Source organism: Rhinolophus sinicus, chromosome 17, assembly GCF_057876585.1.
Source record: "Rhinolophus sinicus isolate RSI-liver-muscle chromosome 17, RSI-T2T, whole genome shotgun sequence".
NCBI lineage: Eukaryota > Metazoa > Chordata > Mammalia > Chiroptera > Rhinolophidae > Rhinolophus > Rhinolophus sinicus.
Window position 1 is genome coordinate 99702775 of NC_142517.1, and position 18883 is coordinate 99721657.

General features: G+C 44.3%; 1 protein-coding gene across 15 annotated transcripts in view; it reads right to left on the reverse strand.

Annotated features, from left to right (window-relative positions):
• MED12L (mediator complex subunit 12L) overlaps positions 1-18883 on the reverse strand; it is a 319885-nt gene that overhangs the window by 287569 nt on the left and 13433 nt on the right. For all 15 annotated transcript variants that reach the window (XR_016019521.1, XM_074333588.2, XM_074333592.2 and 12 more), the window contains one exon: positions 522-626. Coding sequence is in view for 14 of the 15 variants with exons in the window: in XM_074333588.2 (XP_074189689.1) it covers positions 522-626 (105 nt within the window). In the remaining variant the exon portion in view is untranslated. The remainder of the gene's footprint in view (positions 1-521; positions 627-18883) is intronic.

Here is an 18883-nt window from a genome sequence, read left to right on the forward strand (position 1 = left end):
TACAGGAAGCGTCACGTCAAACCTTAGTAATACTGTGTGTGACAAGTTGAAACTTGTTCAGGGCAGTTAGTCAGGTGTGAGCTACGGTTGAGAGAAGGGGTGTTTTATAGTGTGCTGTAAATCATCCTCCATCATGACAATGCTCTATGTCACACATTGCTTCTAGTACAGCAATTTCTGTCACATAAAAACATTAGTGTCCTCATCCATCTTATTCACTGGCTCTGGCACCATGCGGCTTCTGGCTCTTCCCCAAAGTCAAAATGATTCAGGACGTCGAAGCAGCCATGACAGCGCAATTGAAGACACTCACAAAAGAAGACTTCCACAACTGCTTCTCAGAAAGTGGCAAGAACGATGGGATAAGTGTATTCAAAACAAGGGGGAGTATTTTGAGGAAGATTAATGGCAATGTGTCTTTTACTGTAATACATTTTTTAAATTTAAACATTCACCAAATTGTTTGATCACACCTCATATACATACTTTTTCAGAAGTTTTGGGAAAGACACTTAGCATACCTTTGATGGGTTAATTACAATATTCCTGGCTGAGCCATGCTCATCTCCTGTGAAGGCTGGCTGATTGTTGAAGCCTTGCTTTACATTCACAGCAGTAAGTTCATCCTGTTGAAAAAAAGGTCCTGATTAATCAGAAAGATGTAAAGCTCCAACTGAACCCCGCATGCTACAGCCTGAGTAGCGACTAACTGTGCTAAACTCTACAAGGAGAGACTAGTTGAATGCACACGAAAGCAAGCAGAAATGGAAGTTTAAAAACCGATGTATAAATGTGCAGAAAGAGATAAAACAAATGTGGCAAAATGTTCACAACTGTTGACTCTAGCTGTAGAATATATAGGTATTCATTATCCTATTCTTTTAACCTTTCTGTAAATTTGAAAACGTTTAATAATTTGGGAGGGTGGGGGGAATGTGCACTGATGCCTCACACACAAACATAAAAACCACAGAATGTTTAAACTAGAACTGCTTCTAGAGAGCCCATAGTTTGACTCTCACTTCCTTGCCAGCCCCTACGCACACCCCTCTTATATGTTCAAGAAAACTGGCTCACTCAACTTACCCAAGACCCCAGAAATTAAGGGTTTCTAGGCACAAGCTTTGTGGTAACCATGCAGCACAAAGACCGGCAACGTAAGGAAAGTTAAGAGCCTGCAACGTTCTTTCATACATGCGGGCTCACTTGATCTTTACCAATTCTGAGGTAGACGGTAGTTTTCTATCGCACGCCCATTTACAGATGACACGGGTGAGGCTCACTAAGCTAAGCACAGTAACTGGACAGAGCCAACACTGAAACCCTGTCTCCTCAATCCGAGGCTAGGAAGAGAAATTTCCATGACACCATGCCACCCAAGTATAAATGCCACATGAAAATGCGGTCTAAAAATACATAGCTACAACTCATACTCTCCTTAAAAATATCTCCCACTGGATAGATACAGAAAAACTTTTCTTCCCAAGGTCACAACACATCAAAAATAGCCCGGGCTTCTAAAACAAAAACACACAAAAAACCAAGAAAGAAAACCAACCTTGCCCTGCCCTGATCACTGAGTTACAGAATTAAATTGACGTTCCTAAGACACAGACTTGAAAGTATAAAAGGGAAAAAGGTTTGAGTAAATGAAACTACCTTCTGCTCCCCTCACTCCAAGCCAAGAAATGGTCTTACTAACCAGTGCGGTAATGGTAGCCATAGCACATGAGAATATACACTTAGCCCTCATAAGTAAGTCCTGCAAGTGTAAAATAAAAATTAAAAAATCAACTGACAAAATCATTGTGAGGATTAGGCAGGAAGTCTTAAAACAAAATAGTTAATGACATATAAGTATTGGAACAGTCACCTTGGCTTAGAACTGAGGTCTGCTGGACACCTGCCATGTAACTTTACTTAATTGTGTGTGCTCTACCTAATACCTCAGTGAGCCAGTGTTTTGGCGGGCTTTCAAAAGACCCCGCGACAGGAAATTTCGCTCTATGGTAATCAAGTCTCCTCCACGCACAGAAGGTTACTGAAATCATGACCTGCACAGAAAATGAATTGCACGCACATATCAGAAGACAAACTGCTACCACATTTTCAAATTAACTATTTGAAAACCGGGGCAAAACTACATAACGAAATTGCAGTAGTCTCAGAGTCTAAGAAAGAAGGGGCACAAATGAGACCATGAGAGAAATGGGACGAGAAAATTGAATTTTTATCTTTGATTTACCATCAGAGTATTACAAAAAACATCAATTGAGTGTCAACCATTATGTTTTTACTAAAAATATGTTCTGGCTTAATTAGGAGGAAGTGTGTGAGACTTTTAGGACCAGTTTCATTTAGCACTATTTAACTTTCTAAACTAACACGGGCTCAGTTAGCTGCTTGTTTCATGTAACTGCTAACCACCGGCCTGAAGACATGTCCTGTGTGTGTGTGCGCACACACACACACACACACACACACACACACACCCAGAAAGAAAAAAAAGTGGAAGCACGATTACAGGCCTGTCAACCACATCAGGTTTTCCTCAAACTAGGATGCACACAGGTCCTGTTGGGAGCCTTGAATCATGAGAACTTTTTAATCTTATACTCAAAGTTGCACGAAAACCTATCCAGAATCCGACTACTACTCACTACCACCCACGCCCTCCTTGCCTCATGCTAGGACACAGCAATGGCTCCTAACTTGGCCCCTAACTGGTCTTGCCCCCTGAAGACCATTTTCAACACAGCAGCTACAGGGAGCTTTTTCAAATGAAAGTGAGATCATGTCACTCCTGCTAAAACCTGCATTAATTCCCCAACTCAGAGTGTAAGAAGCAAGGCTCTGTGACGTCTTACGGGTCCCTATGTGATCTGGCCCCTGTTACCTTTCTGACTCAGTCCTCACCACACTCTCCTTTGCTCACTCTACTCCCGCCACACATGTCTCCTCTCTCAAGCACGCCAGGTGGATGTTCACAAGCCTCAGGCCTTTGCCCTGTCTGTTCCCTCTGCCTGGATTGATCTTCCCCATGGTATCCACAGGGCCACCTCCATAACCACCTTAAGTCTTTGCTCAAATTTCACATTCCCAATGAGAAATTGGAACTGCTCCGCCCACTCCCTTCATTCCCAGGACTCCTAATCTTCCAATAATCCATAGCACTTACTATCTAAAACACCATGCATCTTGTTTACAACATGTACTTAACCAGAAGATACAGTCCATGAGACCAGGACCTTTGTTTTTATTCACAGATGCACAGAGAGCAGTGCCTGGCACATAGCACACAGGCATTCAGTAAGTAATTGTGGAAAGAATAAATAAGTGAATAATAACCTATATTGAACAATTAGTAAGCATATTCTGAATCACTACCCCATGACTCTGGGGCCCCTAATTCCATTTGTCTTGTTAAATTCATTAAACAAGTGGACTGAGGGGGCTCTGATGCTGTAATGCCTACGTTAGCAGCCCAAAATCCAAGCCTGTAAATACATCAAGGTTACACAATTGAAATGTAAGGACAACCAATCACAAATAGCTAACTGGGGTTTAAGTTATAGACAATCAATAATTTCCTTACTTTGCTTCCACCTTTTCTCTATAAAAATTTTCCCCAGCTCCTGACAACAGAGCGCTTTTAACCACTTCCGGTTTGGTGCTGCCCCATTTGAATCAAATTTTACACACATTCCTAAAATTTTAATGTGCCTCATCTTTCAACAGTTCTGGTGTCACAAGAGGGACCCAAAGGAGACTCCCAACAGCCCCGGGATCAATGAGCAGCCAGGCGAAGCTGCCCCCTGAGCCCACTGAGCTCTGCGTGAGGAGGTCGCAGGTATCTGAGCTCCAATTTTTTCATTTAAGAGAGCTCCCCAAATTTATCTGAGCATTTCTTTCATCAGACTGGGTCTCAGGTCAGCAGACTTAAAAGAAACCGGACTGGAACTGACTTAGAAACCGGACTGGGCCTGAGGTCAGACTGGGTCCAACTTAATTTCAGCTAGCCTGGGTCCAGTGCAAGGCGTCAAGTAACAAGGAAGAAAAAAGAATGGGTCCTTGTGACTCCAAACAACCTGGGACTCCTCCACCTGGAACCCCAGCAAACCATATGTATAAAAATCATGGGCCCAGAACCTGCTATTTTCTGAACCTGTGGGTTAACCTCACCAAAGATAATCCTGAATTACATTGGCCACAGTAGGGAACTTTTTATCCAGTTATGAGGTGACCTAGAGAAAAATGGGTCAAATCCCCCCAAACTTCCCCCCAAAAGTGCGATGTATTTTTTATTGATATGCAGAAGCTCTAAGAAACTAAATGAAACAAAAATTGTCTCTTTAAAAGATTCGTTGTAAAGGCCAATGAAAAGTTTAAACAATAAGCTGACGGTGACTCTAAAGCGAAGTGTACCCTGACTGACCTGACTCTGACTGTTCCCACTGCTCCTTCCCTACACCCTCCTCTCCCAAAATATTCTGAACCTACAAATCCCTTTACTCAACTGCCTTTTCACTCTGAAGACGAGCGAGAGGTTAAAAAAAACGTCTTGTAAAGGGAAGCCCTCTGCTAAGCCACGGATACCAGTGTAACCATCTTTCCTCCATGATCAAAGGCTGAACTAGGGCCATTATCAAAGATTTCCCAAATCTTCAAGAGAATCCTCAAAAATTTTATGAGGAATTGAGAATTCTAATTGGAGCTTACAATCCAGGACTCCCGGATCTCTATCAACGTATGCATATGACATTAGGACTTGGCAATACCCAAAAATGGATGGCTGAACCCAAATGGGAATATCCCGAAAGCAATATTAAAGATCTACATACTAATCGCTCTGCCAGGAAGGGTCCAAAATGCACTAGAAAAATAGCCCAAGACCTACTTGAAAGTATTGATAAAGCATTTCCACACAAAACTAATGGGTATTCAATCCTGCAAAAAAAAAAAAAAGGAATGAACCAATCTCAGACTGTAAGACAAGATTGGAAACCCTTTTTGTGAAACATTCTGGACTTTTAAATTAAATGCAGGCGTAGAGAAAACGCTGACTTCTTATTCATTAATGGGCTCCAGCCTGAACTAAGTATCCTAATAAAGAGATACAAAAGCTGGACTGGGAAGCTGCCCCTCTTGCTAAATTAACACTCCTAGCTGAACATTTTGAAAAGACCTTCATGCAATATAAAATTCAAAAAGCCAATAAATTTCTGGCCCTGCAGTTACAACAGCTCCAAGGGCTGAGAGGACCTCCATGGGCACATTTCAGGCCAGAACCTAGAGGTCCGCTACTCGGGAGTACTGGGCCCGGAAATGTCTGCCTTCATTGTAAACAACCAGGGCAATGGAAAAAAGAATTCCCGCTGCTGAACCCATCATTTAATAGGCCTCCCCCTAGTAGTCCAGACTGTTTTTCCATCAGGGGAAGTCTTTAAAAATTGGGTTACCAAAATAATAAGAAGATGGGTCTCCGAGGAATCCTCCGGTTAACTGCTCCCTCCTGATCGACACCTTCTAACCTCCACTTGAAGGGCTATAATTTGCCCAACCTGCTACGGTGCCTGACGATGGTACAGGTCGTCATCCCTGTGCAGATGTGGCGCTATGGTGACTGACCCCTCACACTGACTACAGGACGGACTAGTATAAAACCCAGATTGGCAACTCTCTGTCAATGCTAAGAATACAAAAGGGAAGTATATGCAGGAGGCGCTGTAACAACTCAACACGGACCCCTTCCCCAGTGTAAGTCTGTACAACCAGCTGAACTATTTGCCCTCCCTCGGGTTAGTCCGCTAGCCAAAGGAAAATCAGTAACCATTTACACGGAGGGCACACTGGCCTTTGGGGCGGTCCAGGGCGTTGGTATGTTATGGAAACAGAGAGGTTTCTCACTTCTTGCAAAGCCCAGTCAAAAACGAGCCCCAAGTAAAGGCACAGCTCGCTGCCATTCTATTGCCTAACAAAACCACAGTTATGACGCTCACTCATACTAGAACAACAGAGCCTGAGTACCCGGGAAATGCTCGAGCAGACTTCAACACTACATCGGCCAGCACTCAAACTCTTCCGGTATGCAAGTTGAACAAACTCCAGAAGACTGATTCTAACCAAATTATTCATGATAATTTATATAAAAGACAAAATCCAGCACCTGAGTTGGAGCGACAACGTTAGGACCAATGAGGGCCCCAAATTTAACATTAAACAAGGACTCAGTAAGGGCCCAGATAATTCATCATGAACTCTTAAAAATGTCATTACTAAAACCTCTACATTCTGCAACTCATCACAGCACAGATAAAAGGATCCAAATTATGAAAAAGTATTGGCGGGGTGGTGACTGCTCCAAGGTCGCAAAATTGGTTGACGGCCAGTGTCTGATGTGTCAAACCCACAGCCCTGGAAAAGACCATCAAGGTGTTAGATGGAGCAGCCTCACCACCTACTGGGCCATTTGAACACTTACAAATGGATTTCATTCAACCATCTCCCGCAACGGGTTATCAGTATGTTCTTATACTTGTTTGTATGTTCTCAGGATGGATTGAAGCCTTCCCATGCAGAAAGGGTGACTCCACAAATGTAGCTACCCTGTTTCCCCAAAAATAAGACCTAGCCGGACCATCAGCTCTAATGTGTCTTTTGGAGCAAAAATTAATGTAAGACCCGGTATTATATTATAATTATATTATATATTATATCATATTATATTATATTATATTATACCCGGTCTTATTTTATTAAAGTAAAATAAGACCGGGTCTTACATTATTTTTTGCTCCAAAAGACGCATTAGAGCTGATTGTCCAGCTAGGTCATATTTTCAGGGAAACACGGTAAGAAACTTTTAGAAAATATATTTCCTTTTATGGGGTATCCGCAGGAAACCTACAGTGATAGGGAAACTCATTTCACTGGACAAATAACTGAACAATTAAAGTGCTGCTGACACAATGAATGGCATTACCATCCTGTCATTTGGTAAAGTCAAATGGACAAATGGTAACGCAAATCTAAAACTAGCTAAATTACCAAAATCAACTGCCCCGGACAAAAGTTCTACCACTGGTTTTGACGGTAATTAGATCAACACCTATGGGAAAGCATAAATTATCGCCTCACAAAATAGTTAACGGGAAGACTTGTGCCTTTGATGATAGAACGTTTCTCCTGTACTCATAACTTCTGACATGACTCAGTATTGTAAAGTTTGATTTATGCATTATGTCAAAGTGTATTTCCACCAGGTAAAGGAAGCTTTCCACGACCCTTCCTCCTGCAGAGAGTCGAACCTTCCACAACACAGAACCTGGAGAACGGGTCTTCTGAAAACGACACGTAAACAAGACGGCCGTTGAACCTAGTTGGAAGAAACCATACCAGGTCCTCCTCACTACCCAGCTGGCAGCCAAACTTCAGGGACTTGAACACTGGGTCCACCTCTCCCAACTGAAAAAGGTTCTCCAGATTCTTAAAACTGCATAACAGCCAGAGATCTAAACTTAACATTGACTGGGGAGGTTCCTCCCCAGAAGCAGACAACATCTTGAGGTGGACAGCTCTCCCAAGATCATAGATCAAGATCTTCATGTCCAATAGAAACGTTTATCCCTTTTGCCTATTTGCTATCTGCTTTTTCTCCCTGTTAATGCATCGGAGGACAACACTTTAATTAGGAATTCACAAACAATAGCTACTGCAATAGTACCTAACCGCTGGATTTGTCATGCTAAACCAAATTCAGTACATGAAGGGAGAGACTCCTTAATTCTCCGCATAAGGAATTACACTGGAATTCCAAACGCCACTGCATGCCTAAATTGTTCCGCAGATCCCTTTTATAAAGTTAAAACACTAAATCCACATACCCCCATTCCTTGCCTCAATTTAACCCAACCCTGGGATGGGAAAAATGAGATCCACTGAATATATACGAAAGACACTGCAAAGGAGTCAGTGTAAATCAGACCATTTGTAGACTTGTTGTCAGGCCCAAATGTTTAGGTGGTCTTTCCATATGTGATAATACCATATTTGAGTCTTGGTTGAATGATGCTAACACCCCAAATTTCCCCCAAACAATGGGATATACTTGTTATTGATATGCTAATACTTACAGGGGAGTCCTACTTACACCTCCTGCCCACTCTTTTCTATGTGGAGGTTTAGGCAATGGTCCCTATGCTTGGGCAACTCATTGTCTTGACACCTGGAGGATGAAAGGACAATGTGCTCTTGCTGCATTTACTGTTCTATTGTCCCTTTGTAATAACCTCAGACACTCAACACCGGCCCATCCCATTAAATTTATACTATCGACCAAAAAGAAGTTGACCAGCCGATGTTCACCCCTCTGAATGGGTGTCACTGTGGACAGTTCCTTCTTTCTTGGCTTGTAGTTAGTACAAATATATGATTAGAAATTATCCTTAACTCTGGCAATCATTGCTGAGTCTCCAGCTAAGGCCATGGCTGCACAAGAAACGTCCCGAAGCTCTCCTGCCAATAAGGTGGTTTTGGACACGAGAACTGCTTTGGACTGCTTGCTGGCTAAACAAGCGAGAGTCAGTGCCATGGCAAATACCTCCTGTTGGACCTGGATCAACACCTCCGGTACTGTAGAAACTCCAACAAGAAATTAACAAGCCACATGGCTAGAATAGGTTGATACTTCATCAGGTACATTCTTTGATTTCTTTGACACCAACTCATTTGGTTCACGAGGTCCCTGCCTGACGAGTCCACTTCAGTCGTTTGGCATTAGCCTCTTGGCAGCCACCATCACAGCCTACCTGGCGCACAGGGCTCTCAAAGACTAAATGCACGTTTGCAGCCCTCAGCAACGCATCAGACGGTCTCACTGCACTTGCAGAAACAGAAACAAGATAAACAACAGGATAAACAGCAAAAGCAATTCTTCCACAGATCTGACATTATAACCTATGAATTTCATGATGAGAAAAGAGCAATTTCACTCTGATGGTGACTGAGAGTGGCGCTAACGCCAATTTTTTAGTCAGTCGCTCATGTATGAGAGGATGACCAAAAGGGGGATTGTTAAGTTAATGAAACCAGGAGGCCAGCAGACTGAGGGGGCTCCGATGCTGTGATGCCTACGTTAGCAGACCAAAATCTAGGCCTGCAGATACATCAAGGTTACACAGTCAAAATCTACGCACACAAACAGCCAACTAGGGTTTAAACCAGGGGTGTCCAAACTTTTTTCAACGTTTTCTACCAAGGGCCATGTTCGGTAAAATACACAAACAGCCGGGCCACTCACTCGAGGTGAAGTACGTATTGCCTCACCTGGTTTATTTAAGTAAACTAAATATATTTTTGGAACTTGCTGCGGGGCCAATTAACAATGGATTGCGGGCTGCAGTTGGCCTGCGGGTCGCAGTTTGGACACCCCTGGTTTAAACTATAGACAATCAGTAATTTCCTTACTTTGCTTCCACCTTTTCTCTATAAAACTTTTTTTTCCCCAGCTCCCAACAATGGAGCGCTTCTAACCACTTCCAGTTTGGTGCTGCCCAATTTGAATTGATTTTTGCTCAAATTCCTAAAATTTTAATAAGCCTCAGTTTATCTTTTAACAAACCTCTTCAAAGATTTTTCTAAATAAGAGGATAACCACCAAAAATTCTAACAATGACCCTGACAGAGATTTAAACTTGTTCCACTACACCTTGTCAACGATTCTTACAGTATTTGCAAAGGTAAGGCAACTAAAACCTCAAAAAGTTGGGGACACACCCAACTATTAATCGGGGTCGCGTTCCTAGGCCTGTGCTCTGGGCACTGGATCAGCAGTGCCAACCCTTTTCCAATAAAAGGACCCCATATTAAAGGTAAAAAAAATTACCCATTGTATATCATATGGGGCATAAAAGAAAATACTTTTAATAACTGTTCGGGGGAGAACAACCATGAATTCAGAGTTGTAAACATATTTGCTTATCATTCACAGCATTACGGGAACACTGTATAACACATGTGCAAGACCTAATATTTACTCAGCCAAGAGACAGTGCCAGCTGAGAATACGAATTTACCATCCACACCTGGTGGCCTAGGGCACCACACCAGGCTGTATATGGATTTCAACAGGTTTAAAACATAACTGGTCCCAAAGTAACCTAACCGTGGAGAAAAGAGGACTCTTCCACCTCTTGTCATTGGTTTTAACTAAAACAACAAGCTTTAAAGCAATTTCAGGAAGACAGGTACTCAAAGACAAAAAGAAACAAAAGCTTAGAAATTGGCCCATGTCCATAGGGAAGGCCAGTGTTCATGCTGTATTTTCATATTCAATACTGATACAAAAATCAGACCTCCAATGCTTTGGCTGAGCTCCAAATTCATCCATAAATCTCACACATTTACCTTGAACCTCAGAGAATGATCTTATTTTTTGGATCCCTTTCAAAGCAATCTTTTAATTTCAATAAAATGTTTCTTTAGGAAAGTGAAAACATTTTGATGCTAGTTTGGAAATTGGTTAAGCTCTTTCTCCCTCAAAAAAGAAAGGTCAGTTTAGCACAATTTTCAATGACCATCTGAAAAGCAGATAATAAATGCAAACAAATATTGACACAGGTATTCACATATACACTTAACCTCCTCCAGACTTCTCATCTAATGCACAGACGTGTGCAGAGACACCCAATTTCCTCAGCCACCTACCTACTCACATCTAACAAACTAACTCAGTGACTCGATGAACTGGACAGAAATGTCCACCAGGGAAGATTATGTCACAGAAGTAGAAAAATGTCCCTGTACACACCAGTCAGGCAGGCTGTGCTGTTAGCTGGGGTCTTACCCAAAACAAACAAAACTTTAAAAGACAACTTTATAACTATTTTTCCTAGCCCTGTCCACCTCTCCCTGAAAAGAACATTCTCTCAGATCCCAGAGGATGTCTGCAGATCCCAGAGGATGTCTGCAGATCCCAGTTTGAGAAACGAGGCTACAATAATCCCCCTCATGGGTGTATTTCATGGTCTTCAGGCAACACTTACAGTTAGCAGATATAAATGACCCAGAAGATAAGGGAATAATTTTTCTCTCCTCATACCTCATCATTAAGCAATTCTATTCATGTTTCTCTCAAAAAAAAAAAAAAAAAAAAAAAGTCTCACACTGATTCCTTCCTTTAAACTACGGCAGCCAGCTATCTAACCTATGGCTCTGGTCACAGCAGGCCCTGGTCACGGCTCCTCACACACGGCCCCTCTTCTGTCCAGACTTTCACCTGAATCCAGCCTGCCTGAATCCTTCCAGATTAATCTTCCTCAGGTAGGTTTTCTTTTCTGCACTGTCCTTTCCAAAGCGTCCGAGGACTTTCCCCTTTTTTTGTTTTGTTTTTCATTTTTTCAGAAGGGGCAACAGAATAGAAGCACCTAGCAGGACAATCTACAGACCCTCAGTGACACCTGTGGGCCTACACTCCACCTTACGCTGGCCCTGAATCAAAATACAATTACCTACTAGGACAGGCATTCAGTGCCGTGAACAGACAAGCTCCGCTTCCCTGTCTTGCTTCCATTCTAAGAGTTAGAATCACAGGGATCTGAGTGGGAACGCAGAGCCCTTCCCAGTGACTGGGAACCAGGTAAATAAACGTACCTCAGGTGCTTCGTTTGAAAAGAGACAAGAAGAACTCACAGGGCTGAGGTTACGTAAGAAAATGTACAAAGAGTTTAGCACAGTGCCCGGCCCATAAAGTGCTCTATAAATAAATGGTGGCTATTGTTATAACAACTTAGAGCTACTTTTTATTTCAGTATTTTAACTCTCATTTAATCTACTTGACTACTATATGCCTTCCTACATACACTGTCTTTTCAGCCTCTCAGCTTTACGTCATGCCATGCCCACCCCCTGGAGTACATTATCATGAAGGCTTTTGCCTTCCTCAAACCACAACTAAGGGCTCCCCTTCATTTAATCAACAAGTAGCTAAGCACACAGCACTGGGCTAAGTACGGGGATTCCACAGAGAGCAAATCGCTGGTGTGATGAACGCCCGGAGGAGAACTATGGCCCTCGGACTGCACGTACCGGCGCTTCACCTCGTCTGAGAGGTCAAACAAGAATTCCCTGAAGCAGCCTTTGGGCTGAGCTCTGACTCTGAAGTAGGAGTTAACTAGGTTAAGAGAAGGACCCTTCCAATGGTAAGGCTGACACTTTGCATGAAGGGATACAACGTGAACTCTGCAGCGGAAACATTAGGGATGTACACGGCAACTCCGAGAGCAATCAAAAAAGAAAAAGAAAACTCAGGTGAAGAAGTGTAACTAAAATATCAATAGGTAAATTAAAATCATTTTTTAAAATAGTTTAATAGTCCAACAGAAAGCAGGAAAGAAGACACAGTGAAAACAAATAGTAAAATTGTAAACCTAAATGCAACCATATCGATAAGTACATTAAATGCTAATTAACTGTTAATGGACTAAGATTTCAATCAAAAGACAGGAAGTGTAAGAATAGATAAAAATCCAAAACCCAACTATGTGCTGTACTTTAAACATAAAGAGAGAAGTTGACAGTAAATGGATGGAAAAAGATAAATACCCTGCAAATGAAGAGCATAAGAGGCCTGGAGGGGCTACATCAACACCGGGTAAGGTAGACTTCAAAATAAAGAGCAATTATCAAAAGATAAAGAGGGTCATGTCATAAAGAGAAGAGGATCGGTTCATCAGGAAGGCTAACAACCACGGGCATGTGTGTCCCTCACCAGGTAAGAGCAGAGACGGGAAGAGCATGTAGAAAGGCCTGAACAGGTCAGCAGGGTGAACGAGCTGACGGGACGAGGGTCAGAATAAATGGCAGGCTGCCGGCGAGGGTCTGGGGCCCGTCATCAGCTCTCATTAGAGTCAGGACATCAGATGACGGCAGCGGACCAAGATGGTGATGACACAGGTGGAAAGAAAGGCGTATATGCAGGGATTTTAGGAGGGCTACTCAACGGGATTTTTGTTGACATGCTAGACGGAATGACGAGTGAGGTTGTCAAAGGTGTCCCCCACATTTCCGGGATGATAAGATCTCAAGACAGGGTACAGCCGTGTTTTTTTGGGGGGTAAAGGGAAGAGGAGCAGATCACAGTTGAGTTTTACATGTAAGTTTGGCATAGCAGACAAAACAGTATGTTTCTTACAGGCACTTAGCTGTACGAGTCTAGAGTGCAGAGAAATCCAGGCTGGAGTTGCAAAGTTGTGAGTTGTCTGCATATGGTACTGTGTTTCCCCGAAAATAAAACCGGGTCTTATACCGTATTTCCCCGAAAATAAGACTGGGTCTTATATTAATTTTTGCTCCAAAAGACACATTAGGGTGTATTTTCAGGGGATGTCTTATTTTTTCATGTACATAACAATCTACATTTATTCAAATAGAGTCACATCATCTTCTTCTGTAATATCGTCGTAATGTACCAAACGCATCCGTCTGGCTGATGATCTTAACTGGGGCTTATTTTCGGGGTAGGTCTTATTTTCGGGGAAATGCAGCAGTAAATGAAGCCTGGGGTGGCTGAGACCACCTAGAGAGAGGATAAAGTGAGAGGGGACACGGGCCTGGGACAGACCCTTGATCTAACGGGCAGGTAGAAGAGCTTTCAGAGGAGACAGATGGCCTGGCCAGAAAGGAGAGAAGGCAACTAGGAGTGCTTTGCCTGAGAAGCCAGGAGAAGACATTGCTGCACCAAGTGAGAGACCGACAGCAGCAAGTGCTGCTGGGAACATGGCTGTCACTCGTGACCTGCGGTGTCTCCATGGAACAAGGGCAGACGCCAGACCGGAAGGAGCAGAGGAAGAAGTGGGAGGGGAAGGAGGCAGTGAGCACACAAGGTGCTTTGGGGAAATTAGGGAGAAATGGGGTCACAGGGTAGGAGGAGACCTAAGATGTGAAGACATGTGCATGTTTTGATGGCACCAGAAAGAATCCAGTGAAGGAAGTAGTTGACGATAACGAGGAAAGGGAGATGGTTGATACTTGAAGTTCCCGAGAACACTGGAGGGGATGCAGAAGGCAAAGTCCAATACCAGACAAACCCGGGACATGCAGAGAAGAGTCTAGAGACAGACTAGCGGTAGGCACTCTACCTTTGGGTTGTACTGTGTACCCCAAAAGGATATGTCAGTCCTAACCCCATATACCTGTGCATGGGACCTTATTTGGAAATAGGGTTTCTGCAGATACAAACAAGGAGAGCTCATACTGAATTAGGATGGGTCCTAATTCAATACGGCCAGTGTGTCCTCATAAGAGGAAAGACTCAGAGGAAAGAAAGAGGCAGAGATTGGACTTACGCTGCCACAGCCAAGGAATGCTGGGGGCTCCACAAGCTGGAGGAGGCAAGGAAGGATCCTCCCCTAGAACCTTCTAGGTGTGGTCCTGCCTCAGGGTTGGACTTCTAGCCTCCAGAACTGGGAGAGAATATACTTCCATGATTTTTAGCCATCCAGTTTGTGGTATTTGGTTATGGCAGCCCAGGGAAACTAAAACATACCCATAAGGGAGGCAGGAAGGGAAGCTCTGCTCTGTTCTACCCCTCAGGGCAACACTACCCTTCAAAATCAGGAGCCAGGCCACGAGGCAGCAGCAGGACAGCCACTGCTGCCCAAGTGTCCGACAGCTGGGAAAAGCAGTATCCGTGGCTCTGTATAAGCACATACCCAGCCCCGCACCACAGCAATAGGGGGGAATTTCTGTTTGCATCTCTTCTAAGTGTCACTTAATAGCAGTTCGCGAAGCTTAAAAAAAGGGGGGGGGGGTGTCCTCCTAAAGAGGGCCAAGAGAATGAGCCAGACTGACTTAGGGGACAGAGGACTCCCCTAAATGGCAACCTAGCACTTCCCCCTTCCCTCCAACATCTCTGACACCAGGGCCACATTTGCATCAAAGCCGCATCTGAAACTCAGCCGGCCACATCCACCCTCATCTACACTGCTATTAATATTCACCCCCATCCAAACCACACCTGCGGGCCATCAATCACTCACACTGGGGACCAAGGCGAAACCAAAAGGACATGAGCTCAACACAAAACAACAAGTCCTGTCCTTACACCTGTACTGAGACCCACGCAGAAAAAGAAGAGAATCAGTAATGACAATAGAAGTCCCTGGCCTTGAAGCGTCACACTCATGCCCGTCCTCATAAGAGCCAAGTGGCCCAGGCAGGATGGGTCCCCATTTTACGGGGTGAGAAACTGAGGCCAAGAGGTGGGGAGAAGTGAAATGGTTAAGCGGCCATGTAAGAACCAGGCCCCCAGTAGGTCCAATGGACTCTCCAAGACAGAGAGATCTTTGAGGAGATCAGGGTGGTCCCCACAAACCTATACTGGGGTCTTGGCTCCCTTCTTTTCAGTGAAATGGAGATACTTCCACCTACATCACGCGCCTATTGTAAAGAATAAGTGAAAGTCGTAGGTGAGGCACTCAAGCTGGGTACCTGGCACACAGAAAGTACTGCCAAACCGGGATAATTGTCATTATAATGAAGCCCTTTTGTATGGCCAACATATACAGGCCCAAAGCACACATGACCGGGAACTCAGCAACTCTCCGATCGGCTGGACGAAATGTCCAACAGGGACGACGGGCTGAATACACGCAGTTCTGGGAGCTGCCCACCCCCTGGGACAGCGCCCCTCACCCTGTCTACAAGTGAGAGGGGCCATCCCTTCTCCCCATTTTAAAGTGGGAGAGATTCTGCTTCAAATTATATCTAAATAGACTTAGCATTCATTCCACTCTTACCTAAATACTTGCATCCCATTAATTCATATTCAAATCACATTCAAATGCATGTCACCCTCCCATATCAAACACCTGGACGTGGTGCTCAGAAAAACTGCAGGAACGCTGCCAGGGAAAAATACTTGAACTTTTAGATTTGCAAAATCGTACAGCAGGAAAGAGGACTTAAGGTGTGCACTAGTTTATCCTGCCAGGAATTTTACTTAAGGCCTTGAAAGCCAGTTTCCTCTTCAGAGCCCCCTCCGCTCAGGTAGGTCACAGTCCCCTTCAGTCCTTGCACTGTGAATGCATCCCATAGAAACTCTTCCTGTAAATCGTATTTTTCTCTTCGTAGCGCTGATGATCTGAAGGCAGAGACACAGACACAAGCCATGGCTTCTGTCCCCTGAAGTTTCACTCTCCAGTGACCTGACACACGCTCACTCCCTAACCTGATCCCTTTTGTTTACCCTTTGACACCCCCCCACTATATCCCCCACCCCGCACTTGGCAAACACCGGTAGGAAGGGGTGTTGTGCGATTTCCACCAAATGAATTCCAAATTCATGAAAAAGGAAAACTCGTTGAGTGACAGGGATAAAACAGGTGCAGGAAAATCAGGTGAAACTGCAGAACTTCTTCTTGCTTGGGAGAGAGGGAACAGAAATTGGGAATGTCTCTTTTTTTGTTGCTGGTGATGTAATTTTGTTCATTTGTTTTAGATCCATCGCTTGGAAACAGAGAGGCTAAACTTACAATTTTTGAGCCAAGAAAATGAATGTCCCTGACTCCACCTCCGAAAATGAAGTCTGAAGTTAACTTCTATGAACACCTCTCAGCCTTCACCCTCTTTATTTTCAGGGGCCTGACCACCAGCACCTCTTGCAGAGCTTAGACAGCCTTCCTAACAATCCTGGCACTCAACCACCACCAAAGCCGCCGGCCTGTGGGAGGCGGGTAAAACAGGTACTGAGGGCGAGATGTAAAGCACGGTAAGCGGAATAAACGAAGGGTACAGGCCTTTTCAGTCAGACCTTCTGGTAACCCCGGTCATGCCAGGAGTCACAGGGGGAGTGGGGAAGGGAGTCTCAACATTCCCCTCAGTTCACCAATCAAATAATTCTGGACACCTGTCAGAACACTGAAGCCTGAGCACAAAGACATGTCACTCTGAGGTCCTCAAGCAACGGGACCGACCATCCTTGCTGAACAGCGTCCAAGAAGTCGGAGCATTTTCACACTCTTCTCCTCTTCCTTTCCTTTGATCAATTTTGTCACCAACTGCCCGTGGGTCTCCAGTCCTATTTTATCCCTCGTCAGGCCCACTCTTTTTACTTCATCCCTTAGTTACTACAGCCACCCTCCTTGCAGCCTCCCCACCTCCACACTTGACTTATTAGATGTGAGCTAGTGAGATAAACGTGACCGCAGGAGCTAGGAGCTCATCACCGCCCCCCACCCCCCACACCGACCTGCCCGGACTCCAAGCCCGGCCTGCCCTGTGCCCCCTTCCCGTTTCATCCCACCTTCCAGCTTTTTCTTATGAAAGGGGCCAGCATGTCCCCAGTCACACCGACTCCGTCCCTCATCCCCGCCATCCTCCAGTAAAACCTCGGGGTAGTCCAACCGTCTTTCCTCAACTCACAGTATCTTTAGCCTCACTGTATACAGAGCAGAAGGGCTACAGCAGGGGCTCACAAGTCCGCCTCCACCAGTAGGAGGCTAAATGAGCCCCTCCCCATGTCTCAGTTTCTGCATCTGAACAAAGGAGATAATCGTACCCACCTTAGAGGTGTCTGTGAGGCTGGCATAAAACCAAACATGCGCAAACATTCAGAATAACCAACACAATCGACCTGGGCGAGCAGATGTAAAGTGGCACTTTATCCTCCGCACTGAACGTATATGTCATCCCTCAATTGTAAAGCTAATAAAACTAACACATGACTCATTTCTGATGTAAATTTCTGGAGCAGTGCTACCTGAGTGTGGTCTGAAACCATTGCAGGCCCACAGCAAGAAATGTGCAAAAGCTAGGGGAGAGCCTGGAAACCGGCCACTACATTCAGTCAGCATTTCGTTTTTCTAGTAACTCGTTTTCCTCATGTATTTATGTCAGTGCAACAGATTGAAAATTAAGTGAAAAAAGAAAAACCAGTCTTTCACCACAGATATTTTGAGAAGCACTCTTTTAGAGCGGACAGATAGCAAGCTTGTTTCTTTTCTACACTCCCACACCCCCCAGCAGTGGGAGACGTACATATATTGAGCACTAAGTAAGTGAAAATATAACTTCAGAAATACTTCGATTATTTAATGACTTAAAAGTAGATCTCATGTGAGTAGTAGAAACGTAAATAGTGTCTCCGATTCATAAAGAATCTTTTTTTCTCAAGAGGGAGTTGACATTTTGTCTAAAACTGACCCAAGAGTAAAAACAGCTCTAACCCCAAAAATATTTTCCATGCTGTCTACTAACAGCACTTAAAAACAAAAGAAAACATTGCGCAATGTCAGTATTAACCTCCCCTGCAGAACTCAGGAGAAAGATGAAATATTTAGCTCGGCCTTGGGCGTAGTTTTGATGGAACCTCCTATCTTTACGCAAACCAGCATCTTAGCAAAAAATGCCAAGACCACTTTGGACAAAATACATTTTTATTAAGTTTTCACTGCTGCTGATACCTTAAATGGTCCTAATCTCAACAACCTCCCTGCATTAATCCATGAACGAAACAGCTGGAAAAGGAAAGCAGCACAGATTGTAACTGACAAGGTGGCGTTGGCATAGCCGAGCGGTGACCTCGGTCGGATGTGGGATGGAGGGTGAGTTTACTCCTGTTGAGAAAACCTCTGCACAAACTGACTGTGAGATGCCTGCAGAAAATGCAGGGTAAACAGGGAGCCCCGTCTAAGTCCTGCCTCCCTCCCCTTTCTCGGAGGCAGTGATCCAGAACACACTCTGCATCCGGCACCACTGTGCTGGGGTCCTCAGTGCCCTGGCCCCGGGACCAAATCAGCCTTGCTACAGCGGATAATCCCTTCTCTCTGCGGCAGCTTTAATCTCTTCCTCTCCCTCAGCTGTCCCCAAAATCTATAGACATGTTCAA